Here is a 13,689-nt window from a genome sequence, read left to right on the forward strand (position 1 = left end):
TAGGGTGAGGGGACTTTGTTATCTCACTGTAGCTGAACAGTACAAAGCTTTCAGATGCACAAGTGCATCTGGTGAGCTCTTGACCTCACATGGTTTGGATCTGAAGATAAAATGTGCAGCTCTAGCCAAGATCACCCTTCTTAATTCAGGCATTTTGCTTTCTCTCCTTACTCAGTAATTTCTGAAGTGACCTTCCCCAGTCAGAATGTCTGGTTTACTCCTTGTTTTTAATTCTTGTATCTATGTGTTTGGGAAAATCAGATGACCCAGCATGGTGTTTCATTCATTTCATCTCTACAAGACATGACCATCAAGATACTACACAGAAGGTTTTAATATAAATTTAACTTTCATTTAGCATTTTAAATTTTAACAGCTCATTTCAATGTTTCATATAGAGGCTTTGATACAAAATGTGTTTTGTTTTAATATAGTTGTGCATATACAATATAATATATTATAATTAATATAATTCTAAAGAGCATTGAAACAGAAACACTTCACAGTGTGTCTACCAGAAATGCTGATCATTCTCAAAAAATTATTGGACTGTTTAATGTTTGTGGTTTTTTAACAGAGAGCTCTGTAACCTTTCAACATGGCTGATCTGAAAAATACTAATGAAGAGACAGTTACAGAAAAATACTTTAAATTACATGTATGTAATTAAACTGTTATGTTTTGGGATAGAAAGTTTCTACACGCAGGGTCAGAAAAATGAAATGAGCCTTTGAGTGTAGCTTCTGCTGTGATCTTAGTTCTAAACCAGGAAAGCTTCATGGCAGATTATCTCCACATTATCTACAGATAAGCTTTTCCTTTGTTTTCAGAATACAGCTAAAATTGTGTGATTTTGAGTTACGTTGAATTATTGCAGATCTCTGGAGTTGCTAACCCCTTTTTCTGTGTTCTTAACCTCAGGGTGCTTAGACATAAATTCTTCTGTGAAAGGAGCCCGCTTTGTTCGGTTCTGTGATGCCTTCAACATCCCCCTGATCACGTTTGTGGATGTTCCTGGGTTTCTGCCAGGTATGCCTTATCCTTAGAGTTCCTGTGGTGCATGGTGGTGTTGGTGCTAAAATCCCATTTTCAGAACTCTGAGAAGACTTTTGCTACAGTAGACTTAAACCAGGTTTTAAAATTGCACTTTTTGGGACAGAGACTCTGTATTCTAACTACAGTAGTCATCACAAAAGGATAGTGGAATGTGCAAAAAATTGTAGGAAAATGCAATAGTGCCTAACTAACTAGTGTGTTCAGGAGTCACAAGGCTTTGCTGGAGTTCCCCGAGGAGAGTCACATCACACAGGTACTACTGCAGTCTGCAGCAGCCTGGCAGAGACACTGGGATGGCCAGTTTGCCAGGGCCAGGCTTGGGGATACCATGCACTGAAAAGTTCTGTCCTACTGCCAAAAGCTGTGACTGTGACCTGTTCAAGGAAAAAAACCTGCATTCCCTGGAGATGCTGCCCTTGTTTTAAGTGGTGTGAAGTTACTGGCTGCTGTATTATACCGCGGTAAATGCTGAGCTGTGTTTTTAGATGTTGTTTGATCTCCACAGCTCTTGCTGGGCAGCAGCAGGCCCTGCACAGGCTGTGCTGGGCCAGGGGAGGCAGTCCAGGGCTGTCCCCCAGCCTGTGGGACAGGATGAGGGGAGAGCTGGCACTCTGGCTCTGGGAGGGGAGCAGTGGCAGCCAGGGCCACTTGAGGATGTTCCACCCACATCTGCTGCAGTCCCTCAGCTGATCCTGGCACGTGTTGCTCTTCAGGCTCTGCTGCAGCAGGAAAACCTCCCTTCTCCACCTGCTGCACCTGCTGTCCAGAGGGGGAGTTACAGCCCTGTCACTCAGACCTAGGGCTAAACCAAAGTTCCTTTCTTCTGAATAAACACAAAGGAGAAAATCCCAACCAAATATTCTCAAGAGATACAAAATGCTAGAGTTTACTGGAAGACTATAGAAAATTAAGGAACATTGGCAAAAGAGTAAATGCAACATAACATCACTTACCACAACACAGACTTAGACCACTGAACATAGAAGACCTTTAAACACATTCAATGCCACATTCTGTAAGAAAAGAGTTAGAAGAAGGAAGAGAGAAAAACAGCTACCAGCTCCTAGTTTCCAGTGATGTAAAACTCCAAGATGAAGGTAGGGTTAAAGAACAATGTGCAAAGAAGCCTGCCTCAGGGTCAGACTTCTTTGGCCCACCCTGGGTCTTCTTCCCAGGTGGGACTTGCAGTCTCTCAGCCACTCAGGCAACACTGGGGGGCTGCCTTCAGTGTGCCATAGCTGACAGACACTGTGGGGCTGGAGGTTCAGGGGCCAGGGCACCACCTCACCAGAGCAAGGTCTGACCCACCCACTACCCCTCATTCAAAGCCCCCAAGATCCTTGAGAATGGATTACCTTTTCCAGCCTCTGTGGGGGGACAGGGTGAAGCTCTGGGGCAAAAGTGTGTTTTCACTGGCACTGATTTGGTTATATATGGCCCCCTCTGTGCCTCTTTGATGCTCCAAGACACTTCTCAGTGGAAAATGCCTGTGTTTAGAGGTACATCAGTGAGGAAAGGGCTGTGATGAGCCTGCTTTCAGCACAGGCTCTCTGAGCAGGTAAAATTAAAATGGCCTATTACAAAACAGGTTGAGAGAGGACTACAAATGTTGTACAATCAAATTTAATGTTAATACCGTTGTATAAACCGTGGTTTACCTTGAGGCCTCTGCAGTTCTCAAAGCATCAGAATGTGACTATTCAGCATTCCAATTCCTGCTTTAACAAAATGGAGTTGGCACATTTTAACCAGGAGTTCCTCTCCTTTCTCCAGAGTGTAGGCTCAGCCGCCTCCTCTGCCACAGTCCAGGCAGTGGCTTGGTGTAAGCAGACACTCCAGCAAATCCAGATTTGAGCAGTTGCTCAGAATCCAATAACTATTTCCATATTGCTAATTCAAAGTACTGACTTTATACTGCACAATGAAATGTTGGTTTGAAAGCAGATAAACGGAAGGAAAGTTAAAAAGACAAACCTGAAGAGATGAGACCTGAGGTTTGATTATGATCCAAGAACTGTTGTGTTTTAAGGAATTTGGCAAGATTAGCCCATTAGCATTAGAAATCTCAGATTAAGTAAAAAATTCTGAGGGTGACATCCTCATCCCACATCTCCCTGTTCAGTACAGAAGGAGAAAGCACCTGTCACAGCAGTCTACAAAACCTCTCCCAGCATCAATGACCCAAACACTTGCGTAGCCCCCAGTTTTAACAGGTGTGCACAGAGATAACATTTGAGGTGTTCATAACCTGTAACTGGATTAAAAATAAATATTTAGAACAAAGCTGGGACTGAATCTGTGGCTAGAAAAGAGTTTGTTAATTGGTCATGGGAGGCAGTGTAAATACTTCAAATACCTGCATGATCTTACACTGGAAGCATTAAGTGACTGGCTGCTCCGTTCTTGGTGTGGATTAGAAACAGGCTGTGCCTAGAAATGAGGTCTGGGACTGTTCCCCAGCTCCTGGGCCTAGGCTGGGTGTCCCAGCTGGGCTCAGGCTGCTCCTTGGGGATGAATCCCCCCGGTTGTTTTGATTCTTGCTGCACTAAGGGTCTGTGGGCTTGGCAGGTCCCACTGGCTGCAGGGAAAGGCAAGGACCAGAAGTGAAATTGTGGCTGAGAGCAGACATTTGTAAGTGCAGCCAGAAATTTTCAGACACTCATCTTGCACCTGAGGGGAAACAGTAATGTTAAGCCAGCACACATTACCAAGTAAGTTCTTCAATCTCCCAACAGAAGTCTTACTTACATAAAAAAATCCGTATAAAATACAATTCCATTTGCTAATAGCTAAAGTCAGGAGGTGAATAAACTGCTAGGAAGTTATTGTAGAGTTATATCTGAAATTTACAGTCCTAAAAATAAATTACAGGAGATTGCTGATTCCAAGTCCAGTAAAATGAGCCTCTCATTGGGACAGAAGGGCATCCTGTTCCATGGATGGCTTGCATTCCTGTTTGTTGCCTATGATCATTCTCCAGAAGCACCTGCTGTGAAATTCATGCTCTGTCTTTTAAGGTCCATCATCCTGGGCTGCCTTGAAGGACAACTAGGGTAGGTCCTCAGTATGGTAGAGTAGCCAAGATGCTTTCTGTGTGGTCTAGGAAAGAGGGAGCTTGGAAGGTGAGGTTTCTGGAGAAGTGACTCTAGGCTTTTTCCTACTGCTGGTCACATCTGGAGTCCTGAAAATGCTCTAGCTGTATTTTGTTCCTAGGAAGGAACAAAGCTGAGCTTTGCTTCTGTGACCTTCCATACTCATAGATGCTGCTCTGATTTTTGAGTTGTTCAGTATCTTGCCAAGCACACTGCCTGGCATGATCTTCTCCAGGGTATTAACATGGCTGTGGTGGTGGGCAGGTTTGCTCCTGGTGACAGATGATGGGGTTGTGTGAATTCCCTGAGTGAAGCAATTCCCTGTCCTTTGCAGGCACGGCTCAGGAGTACGGGGGGATTATACGTCATGGTGCCAAGCTGCTGTTTGCCTTTGCAGAGGCAACTGTGCCTAAGATCACTGTCATCACCAGAAAGGTAAGCTGGCAAATTCCATGGAGATCTTCCTCTTTGCACTAGTGGCAATTTTCATTAAACCAAGCTTTGTCTGTGTGTCCCAGTGGTGCTTTCTATCACTGTTGCATTTCTGTTTGTCCCATTTGGTAACACCTCTTTGTAACACTACAAGAGGCCACTTCTATTCCCAGACCACTACCTCAGTTCCTTCCTTCCTCCTGTCTCTGTACCCATCTGGAACTTCCAGTTTCTGCTCCTTGCTTTCCCTCTGGAATGCCTTCAGGCAAGTACTTGTCCCATGTCACCCAGCCTGTCTCACTGCCATCTGTTTGCAGCAATTCAGCTTTCTCCTCTTTTGCCTTCTGAGCCTCCCTCTGCAAACCCAGCACTGGCTGCATCTGTCCTCTGTTGTGTCTTTAGGTTGAACACTCAATGTGGCTTCTTTTCCCCCCCACACTTTTGTTATGCTTTACCTCATCTTCCTTTCTCCGTACCCAACACCCTACTGCCATAAGCTCTGGGCTGGCACCTTACAGCCTTTGCCTTCTTGCTCCTCTGCCCCTCCTGCTTGTTTTTCTGATAAGCTTTTGGCTTATCACAGCAAAAACCAAAAAGAACTTTGTTCCTTCGCCTTCTCTGATTGTTCCGAGTGTTTCCATGCAGTACTTTTCAATCCTGCAGCCTTGCTGCACTGTTCAGTACTGCCCTGACAGGGACTGCACTGCAGTCCTGCAGTATCTGTTCATCACTGCTGTCTGGAGCATTTCCAGTTCCAGAGTGGAGCACTGCAGAGCCCGAGTGCTGCATTCCCTGGCCAGGAAATTCCAGAAGCACATCGCATGGTTGGTTTGTGTGCATGTGCAGGGTGCAGGTTGAGGCCTCCTGGTCTGGATACACACTGATACACTGGATACACCTTTCCTGCCTGCCTTGCAGAATGGGCTTGGTTACCACCAGCAGCCCCCTTCCTTGCTCTTATGGGGCTCTAGCTGAAGTGGTGTCTGTTCCTAGGAGATTGCTGCCACAAAGTGGAGATGCTCATGCTCTTCAGGCAAAATCTAGCCCCAGCTGCTTGTCTCTGGACTAGAAAAAGCTGCAGGAGCAATGCAGGCTGTTGCTGCTGCAAGGCCACTCCTGGAGTGGATGCCCTGGTTTGTGTTACAGGCCTACGGGGGTGCCTATGATGTGATGAGCTCCAAGCACTTACGAGGAGATTTGAATTACGCCTGGCCCACAGCTGAGGTGGCTGTCATGGGAGCCAAGGTGAGTCCGGGCCCTTGTCACTGTGGTGCAGCATTCCCCTGCCAGCAGCAGCAGTGCCATGCCAGCACCATGGGCTGTCCTGGTGCTGCAGGCAGGGTGGATGCTCCCATGCCCTCACCTGTGGGGCATGGCCTGAGGGGCTGTCACTGACCGAGCCCTTCTGTTCCCAGGGTGCTGTCCAGATCATCTTCAGAGGAAAGGAGGCAAATGCAGAGGAGGAGTATGTGGATAAGTTTGCAAACCCCTTCCCTGCTGCTGTAAGAGGTATGGTTGTCTCCCACACTGTGTTCAATTTGGTTTGCCATTGCATGGAGATAAAGTTGTGCTGTTGAGTAAATCTTTTGCTAACAATTAAGTTATTTAGTTAAGAGAGTTGTGTCTGAGTTAGGTGATGCTTAACCACAGCCTGTGCATGTGGACAACATCAGGACGCAAGACACATCTTCAGCTGCAAAGAGCATGGTGAAAAGTGGGGACTGCTCTGCAAAGTGCATTTTCAATTGTGTAGATAGTAGAAGGGGTCTCAAAATTCAGCCTTTTCCTTTATAGCACACGATGCTTTGACAATCTGTTTTGCAGCCCTAGATGCAAAGCAGTGGCCTGAAGAAAGGGCCCAGTTATGTTCTCCAGAACTCTCAGGAGCAAGTTTTTCCACTGTTTTTACTTCCAGTTTTGGGGCAGTAACTGTGCTCTAAAATGCAAGTTTCAGTCACAATTTAAAAATTGACTCAGGAATGTTTCCTTCTCAGTCTATTTTAAATGTAGTTAATCTATAACTTTTGATTTAGGCTACCTTATGGGTTAGCCTAGATACGGAAGGCTGGGAGGCAAACACTTAATGGTTGGTCAGGTTAAGGTTTTTTTTGTTTTAATCTTTTGCAGGGTTTGTTGATGACATCATCCAGCCTTCAAGCACCCGCACACGCATCTGCCATGACCTTGATATACTGGCCAGTAAATCCCAGTCCAGTCCTTGGAAGAAACATGCCAACATCCCACTGTGAGGGTGAGCAGGGGCTGCCCATGCTGGGAGACATTCTGAACACAAATTCTGGTTAACTCTCTGGTTAATGGAGGTCCGTTTGGCAATATAAATAGTTATTTTCATTTTGATTTTTGCCAATAATCATCAATAAATCACAGTATATATTTAATTTTGGTGTCTGACCAGCTCACCTCTCTAAACCCTTTCTTGGTGGTTAATACTCAACACTCTGCCCTGCCTGCTGCAGGTGAGCTGTTACTAATTGCTCAAGGTCAAACATTCCCTTGTCTCCCTCAGGCTCAGGCAGGACTGAGCCACCTCCCACTGCTGGGAAGTTGGACCCCTGTAGAGTTCAAGGGCATTCCATTGGCCACAGACCTTGGAATCAGACTCCTCTTGCTGCACCACTGACTCAGAGAGGAAAATCCTGAGCTTGGGTTCCAGTGCCCTGGAGAGCAGGCCCTGCTGATCCTGGACCCAGTTGTTCTGTTCCTCTGTTAGTCTGGGCCTGTGGCAGTTTTTCCCTGCTGGCTGCAGCAGCTGGGTCTCAGAGCCCCAGGACAGAGGTGGGCAGCACAGGGGAGGCACAGCCAGCCCCCTCTTAAGGACAGCAGACAAAAAAGGGCAGTTTTGGTGGGACATGCAAACCCTCCTCCCTCAGCAGAGGCTGGAACGGAGACCTCCAGAGGTCCCTTCCAGCCTCCTTTCTCTGGGCATTATTTGCCAGCCTTGTCAGGAAGCACTGCAGGTGTTACTCTGCTCAGCCCTGTGCTCACCTGCTCAGTAGAAGCTGCAACTTCCCTCCAGCCCCAAGGCAGTGAGGAGCAGCCACTGTCACATTCACTGCTGCTGCTGTAGTCACCTGGCTGCTCTGAGTAACTGCCATTTGTTGTGTGACAGAGCCTCCCTACTGCTCTGCAGCTGCTGCTGCTGCTCACTCCCCAGCATGAGCCTGAAGGAGGAGAGGGGCAGGATGGCCGTGTCCCAGGCAGCTTCTCTTCCCAGCAAAGTGCAGCGAGTAGAGCTGTGGAGCTTGGAGCCTCTACCTGGTGCGGGAGCAGGGGAAACCAACAGCTAAACATCATCTAAAAGCACAATATAAAAAGAGAGTTCCAGGTAGGAGTTCCAGCTCCCCAGGTTTTTGGATGCATGGGAGGCAGCACCTTCAGGTTGGAGAGACACTGGCTGTCCTGGCTGTGGCACATGTTTGTACTTCAGCATGAAAAAGCTCTTGGTGCTGTCCCAGGGAACAGAGCTCACTGCAGCAACAAGGAAAGGTAAATTAAAATGCTACTGTTGTGGGCGTCATGGCCATGGTGGGAGTTCCTAACTAACTGTGAGAAAACTGTAAGGGTTTATAATGCCCAAGAAGATTTAAAGCTGGTTTAGAGGCAGAAGCTGTTATAGGTGAAGGGATATATATATATTATATACACAGCTTCTTCAACTTGCCCAGAGTCAGGAGACAATCCATGAGAAACCCACTTGTCATAAAGAGGAAAGTACAGCTTTGTTAGTTGTTTCCTAACCTCAGTACTGCTAGTCTCTATCCTCTCTCCCATCTCTTGCCAGCACAAGAATTGGGCTTTCAGACCCTCTCCATTTCCAAATAGGCAGTTCTCTACCAGGACATGTTGAAAACAGGCTCGAAAGCTGCTCTGACCAGGCTTCTGAGAATTTCCAGGTCCAGTCACCTAAAAAAAAAAACCCAAGAAGTACAGTTAAATCCCTTAAACAATGTGTAGCCCTTGAATTTAGCAGCAAGGCAAATTACTTACTGTGCTCCTCAGTGCAGCAGGAGTTGCCATAACTTACAAGCATTTGGAGACTGAGCTTTCAGGCTGTCTTGGGAGTAGTTGAGACTTTGAATCATCCCTGTGCCTCAGCTGCTGCATCTTGTTCCTTTTCGTAACTCCAATGATTTTTCCTTAGGAAATGGGCCAGGTGATAAAGCAGTCAGTTTTCTTTAGCACTACAGAGATGAAATCTTTCAGGGGTTGGACAAAAATAGCACCTTGCTCCCTGAGACATGGGAGTAACATGGGCATTTTGTTTCAGGAATCTGTGAAACTTCATTTAGCCCAGCTGGTTGTTAGAACTTTCAAGCCTTTCCCATGGCAGTTTCTTCCCACAGAATCCAGGTCACTTCAGACATATAGGGCAAAAGAGAGAAATTCTTCTCAAACCTTGTGGCATTTCAAGAAATTTTAAGTTTTAGCAGTGCGTCTCTTGCATCTGGTGTGGGACCTTCCCAGATTTACAGGACTCTCACATTCACCGCCCCCCAACCACACCACACCACGGTGGAGGGGAGAAAGAAGCCCAGAGAGGGTTTCCATCACTCTTGAGGCTGCGTGGGTAAGGGAGTGGGGTACAGATCCGGTTGTGAAGCCTGGACTACATGAAAACTACCTGTCAGTTTTGCCTTTAATAATTCCTTGAATTCCTACTACTTAATGGAATGACAAAATGTGATGGTCCAAACAAACACTTAAAAGAAAACTATAGTGAAGAGGGTGCTCATCATACTCATGATTTTGAATAGTTTATTAAATGAAAGGTGAAGCATCAGTTTTAAATTGTACAAAAGGAAAAAAAAAAAACCTCATATTGTAAATGTACAATTTACAGAATTACTAGCAAAACCAATCAAGGAGACACTCATAATACAAAAACCTATTGACTGCAAACTGAACTGGAGACCCATTGCAGGTACCATGATAATAAATGTTTGTTATACAGTATTCTACAATGTTAAATTAGGAATCAGTTTTCCACACAGAGGACTGTGAAGCACAAGGTTTGTCTGAGACTCAAACTGGGCAGCATCTGTTGTGCCACCATGCTCACAGAGTGATCCTGGGACAGGTCCTGCAGCCATTCCTGCCCCCAGGCCCTGGGGGTGCACAGAGGGAGGTAATGGGGTTTATAAAGTTCCAGCTACTTTTTGGGACCAATACATCCCCAGCCCACATGAAGGAATGGCTGAATTACCTGGTCAAACATTTTTGGCAACCGTGTCTAAGAACTGCACGTGTTGTGAGAGCCAAGCTCAGCTGGGTGAGGTGCTGGGCTGGGTGAATTTGGGCTCTTTCCCTGCCCATGCTGGGCACTGAGGGGTTGGGCTGGTGTCCAGTAAGCTTGAAACAGAAAAAAGCTCCACGATTATTCTGCAGTTGCTAAAACTAAAGCACCTCTGAAACTGCTGTGCTCCAAGTGGGTCAGTCTGCTTTGTATCCCAACTGCTACTGAGTGTAGAAAGATGAAGATTTTGGGGCCAGTTGTTGGAGATCTGGAGCTGTGGAGGGCCAGCACTACTGGTGCCAGGCCAGGCTGGGTAAGGAGCAGCTACTATGTCGAGTCATAAAATCGAAGCATAATGAAATTCCAAATTACTGAAGACATTGAAAAATATCTTAGTACAATGAATTAGCTGAGAATGTTTTGGGGGTTTTTTGGATTTTTTTTTTGATGTTTTTAGCTTTTTTGAAAAATCATATTTTTTTCCAAAGAATTACTCTCAATATGCACAGTTAACACTGAAAATGTAGCTGTAGTCCATTGTAAGCTTAAGAACTTCACCATCTAAGCACAAATTTCTATGCAGCACATACAGTACTTCTAACTGGCAAAATTAATTTACAAAAATAGCGAAAAGGGTATTTACGGCATGGAAAGTAGACTCTGTTTTATGGTACAGTTAAAATTACTTTTAGTATGCTAAAGTGATCCTTTCCCCCACCCTTGAACTATTTTTTTTTTAATAGGAAAGTTGCTGTTTATGTACCTTGTGTTGGCAGGCTTGAAGTAGGTAGTAAAAACAGCAAAGTGATTACTTGAGAACCATTTGTGTGTTTTACTGAGAATACTTTATTTGCTGGTATAAGTTGCTAAAAATGCACAGAGCAAGTACCAATAGAAAATTTACTGGTTTTGTGTCCCCATGTGCTATATAAAATGAATGTTACACAGCATCTGTTGGAAAAGTGGCTTCATGGACATCTCTTACTTTATGTCCCATTATAAATAAAAATAAATCTTCTCAAGAGTATAAAATCTGGGTTTATCATATCAGAATCTGAAATTTTTTGGCAGAGATGCACGTCATTAGAATTCTAACCTCTTCTCTGAGAGTGTTCTTCTCCATGCCTATGAGAGGACATAAGCGTACCATAATGTTAATCAAATCCAGTGTGTTCCAAAACACTTTTCCGTAGCCAGAACGACCTGCTTACAGCAGCCTTGCTAGTCAGTGGCTGATAGGCATAGGTTTAATAAAAATGGCTAGCTCTGAAAACATAAAAAGGCAAATGTTAAAACTGTTTTAAATTGTACAGCAGAAAAATAAAGTTAAAAAAGTTCTGTTTTCACTCAATGTTGTTTTCAGAAAACATATGTAGAACAGTGTTTATTTTGACAGCTGTCTTAACAATTTAAAACTTCCTCCTCATCCAGAAAAAAAAAAAAAAAAATCCATATTAGGACAGTCAAGAACAGGGATACAAATGATTTTTTAGGTCAGCCCTTCTGAGGTGACTGGATTGGCCAACATTCCCGTGTGTCATTAAGAAGTTCCTCTTCTCTCCGTCACTACACCAAGGGGTTGACCTCAATCATTTGGTTAAAAATCAAACCGTATCACATCAAAAATGTGGTTTTCATACAAGCTATCACAGTATATAGGCCTCTAGCTCTAAACAATAGAGTTCCAAGTTTGTAAAAGGTCTTCGCCAGACTTCAGAACATGGGCATGCCAAATCCCTGAAAAAGGGGGGAAAAGACAGTGGTTATGTGTTGCAGGACAAGGGCGGAGCTGAAAGCAAGCAGAAGGAGCCAGGCCTTACTGAGTCGTCCTCGATGATCGCCGCCGAGTCGAAGAAGTCCGGCCGCAGCTCCGCGCGCTCGCGCCGGTTCCGCGACGGCGGCTGCAACACACGGGAGTTGGAACAGCACAGGGACAGGGAGCCCTGCCCGCCACAGAGCCACCTGTGCCTGCCCCTCACCTTCCCCCCAGCGCCACACAACCTCGGGGGCAAAGTCAGCCCTGACACAGGACAGCGCTCCCTCGACTCTTTACTACTGAAAGAATGCCGTAAAAGCTGGTGGCTTCTAATTCTAACTCTGTGTTCATAGTTAAGGACTTGCCCAAGGTTCTTGCTGACTTAAGGATGTTGCTGTATCAGGATTGAGACTGCACAGAAACTCCCTCTTAACTGTCTTTATGCTTCGAAAATTTATAGAGAAACTTGAGCTCTGACATGGTCAAAAATAGATTTACCAACAAAAAGGGTATGGAAGATATTGAAATATTTCTGAGGCTTGAACCCTTGGTGATGTCCTTCCCCACGAGCACAAGAGTAAGTGTGAGCCTCACTGGCTTGATCAATTTCTTCCTTTCCTTGCCTTGGATGTTACTTGGTAATTACATGAGTGCTGGCAATAACCTCAGAATGCAGCAGCCTTTCCCAAGACAGTTAGGCCAATCCTAATATAACCTAGGGCTTGTTGTTTGGATGTGAAAGGACAAACAGAAAAGCATAAAAATGGTGAGATGTGTAAAGCAAACTGCTCCTTTATCCCATTTTACAAGGGAGCAGTCATTCCAGAGGGGCACTCAGTTAAGGTTGTAAGCGCTGCAAGGAACTTCTCCCAGCAGCTGGAAGGGACTGAGGGTGCCCTTGATGATGGGACCTGTTTGGGAGCAATTCCTGTTTAAGGAGCTCCCACCCACACACCAGTGCTTGTGCTCCCTCCTGCTGTGCCAGCAGGACTCTGGCTGTGACCTACTGAGACCTTGAGTAAGAATCCCCTGCCCCGCCTATGTCCTCAGGCTAACAGGGAAGGGAAAGAGAAGGACCCCTTGGCTGTGCCAGTCTGACACGTTGTGGCTGCAATAAAGAGCCATGTCAGCACAGGCTGTAACTCATAACCTGATCCCTGTGGGCTGACAAGTCCGAGGTGTGTGATGGTGCTGCCAGAAGCTGCCCAAGAATCAATCTTGGGAAGAAGGAGCACTAAGCAAAGCTTGTGCGGCAGTGGAACAAACCCACTGGGCTTGAGCCTGCAGCTGGAGCTCTGGGAAGTGCTCACATCATTTCCACTCTAACATTCAGACAACCAGAGGCCAGACTCAAAATTTTGGAAATTTTTGTTTACACTTCCGAAATTCCTTTTAAATTAGCTTTCAACTATATTAAACTTGCCATTGATAAAATTTACTGACCAGATCAATGACCATTGTGTCCTCAAATTCTTCATTCATGTCCTCTAGCTGGCCTCGTGAGGACATCATTACATCTTCAAAGATCGGCTCAGCGTCATCTTCCATTAGACCTCGTCTGATTAAATAGAGAGAGGGTCATTTCCAAGCAGAAAAACTTCCCAGCCCTGATCTTTGTCATTAAAAAGAATGCTCAAATCCTATCATTTAATGCCTTCACTCAAACCCTGATGCTGAGGGTAAAGCCAACAGGCTCTCTGGAATACCAAACAGGAAAATCACACGTACACACCCCTCCCCAAACCCTGGGCCAGTCCCACTGAGAGCCCTATGACCAGTAATTGAAGTTGTCCCCAACAAGAACAGGGCAGTAACTCATCTTTGCCTGCCCTTTAACAAGGAGGAGTGACACTGTTTGCCAGGATCACTGGTAAAGTCCTGTGACTCCAGCAGTGCCTTCAAGCCCAATTCCAAAGGCTGTAAGGATTCCAGCCCGTGCTGAATGACTCTGTGGGATCAGTACAGGGCATGTGGTGCCCCAGTGTTCACCCATGTGTGTTCCCTCTATTACTGCACGGGGGGACACCTTGGCAAAAAAGGCTGGAGAGCACAGACACAGGAACAGGCTTGTGGGCAGAGCTGACAGGCAATCACACAGA

The 13,689-nt window shown here is 45.6% G+C and overlaps 2 protein-coding genes across 12 annotated transcripts in view; one reads left to right on the top strand and one right to left on the bottom strand.

The window, feature by feature from the left end:
- Positions 1 to 11,185, top strand: part of PCCB (propionyl-CoA carboxylase subunit beta) — a 36,866-nt gene extending 25,681 nt beyond the window's left edge. For 2 of the 5 annotated variants that reach the window (XM_085587021.1, XM_085587018.1), the window contains exons 11-15: positions 922 to 1,029; positions 4,483 to 4,583; positions 5,727 to 5,825; positions 5,996 to 6,089; positions 6,708 to 6,979. In XM_085587021.1, the coding sequence (XP_085443147.1) occupies positions 922 to 1,029; positions 4,483 to 4,583; positions 5,727 to 5,825; positions 5,996 to 6,089; positions 6,708 to 6,829 (524 nt within the window). In that variant the 3' untranslated portion in view covers positions 6,830 to 6,979. Of the gene's footprint in view, positions 1 to 916; positions 1,030 to 4,482; positions 4,584 to 5,726; positions 5,826 to 5,995; positions 6,090 to 6,707; positions 8,218 to 8,248 lie in introns of those variants that run through there. The other 3 variants (XM_085587020.1, XM_085587019.1, XR_014957161.1) reach the window with 2 other exon arrangements.
- STAG1 (STAG1 cohesin complex component) overlaps positions 9,340 to 13,689 on the bottom strand; it is a 167,072-nt gene continuing 162,722 nt past the window's right edge. For all 7 annotated transcript variants that reach the window (XM_021537159.3, XM_085587016.1, XM_085587017.1 and 4 more), the window contains 3 exons: positions 13,034 to 13,148; positions 11,655 to 11,735; positions 9,340 to 11,571 (listed from right to left, as the gene is read on the bottom strand). In XM_021537159.3, the coding sequence (XP_021392834.1) occupies positions 11,548 to 11,571; positions 11,655 to 11,735; positions 13,034 to 13,148 (220 nt within the window). In that variant the 3' untranslated portion in view covers positions 9,340 to 11,547. The remainder of the gene's footprint in view (positions 11,572 to 11,654; positions 11,736 to 13,033; positions 13,149 to 13,689) is intronic.

The sequence above is a fragment of the Lonchura striata genome, chromosome 9 (assembly GCF_050655825.1).
Source record: "Lonchura striata isolate lonStrDom1 chromosome 9, ASM5065582v1, whole genome shotgun sequence".
NCBI classification, from domain to species: domain Eukaryota; kingdom Metazoa; phylum Chordata; class Aves; order Passeriformes; family Estrildidae; genus Lonchura; species Lonchura striata.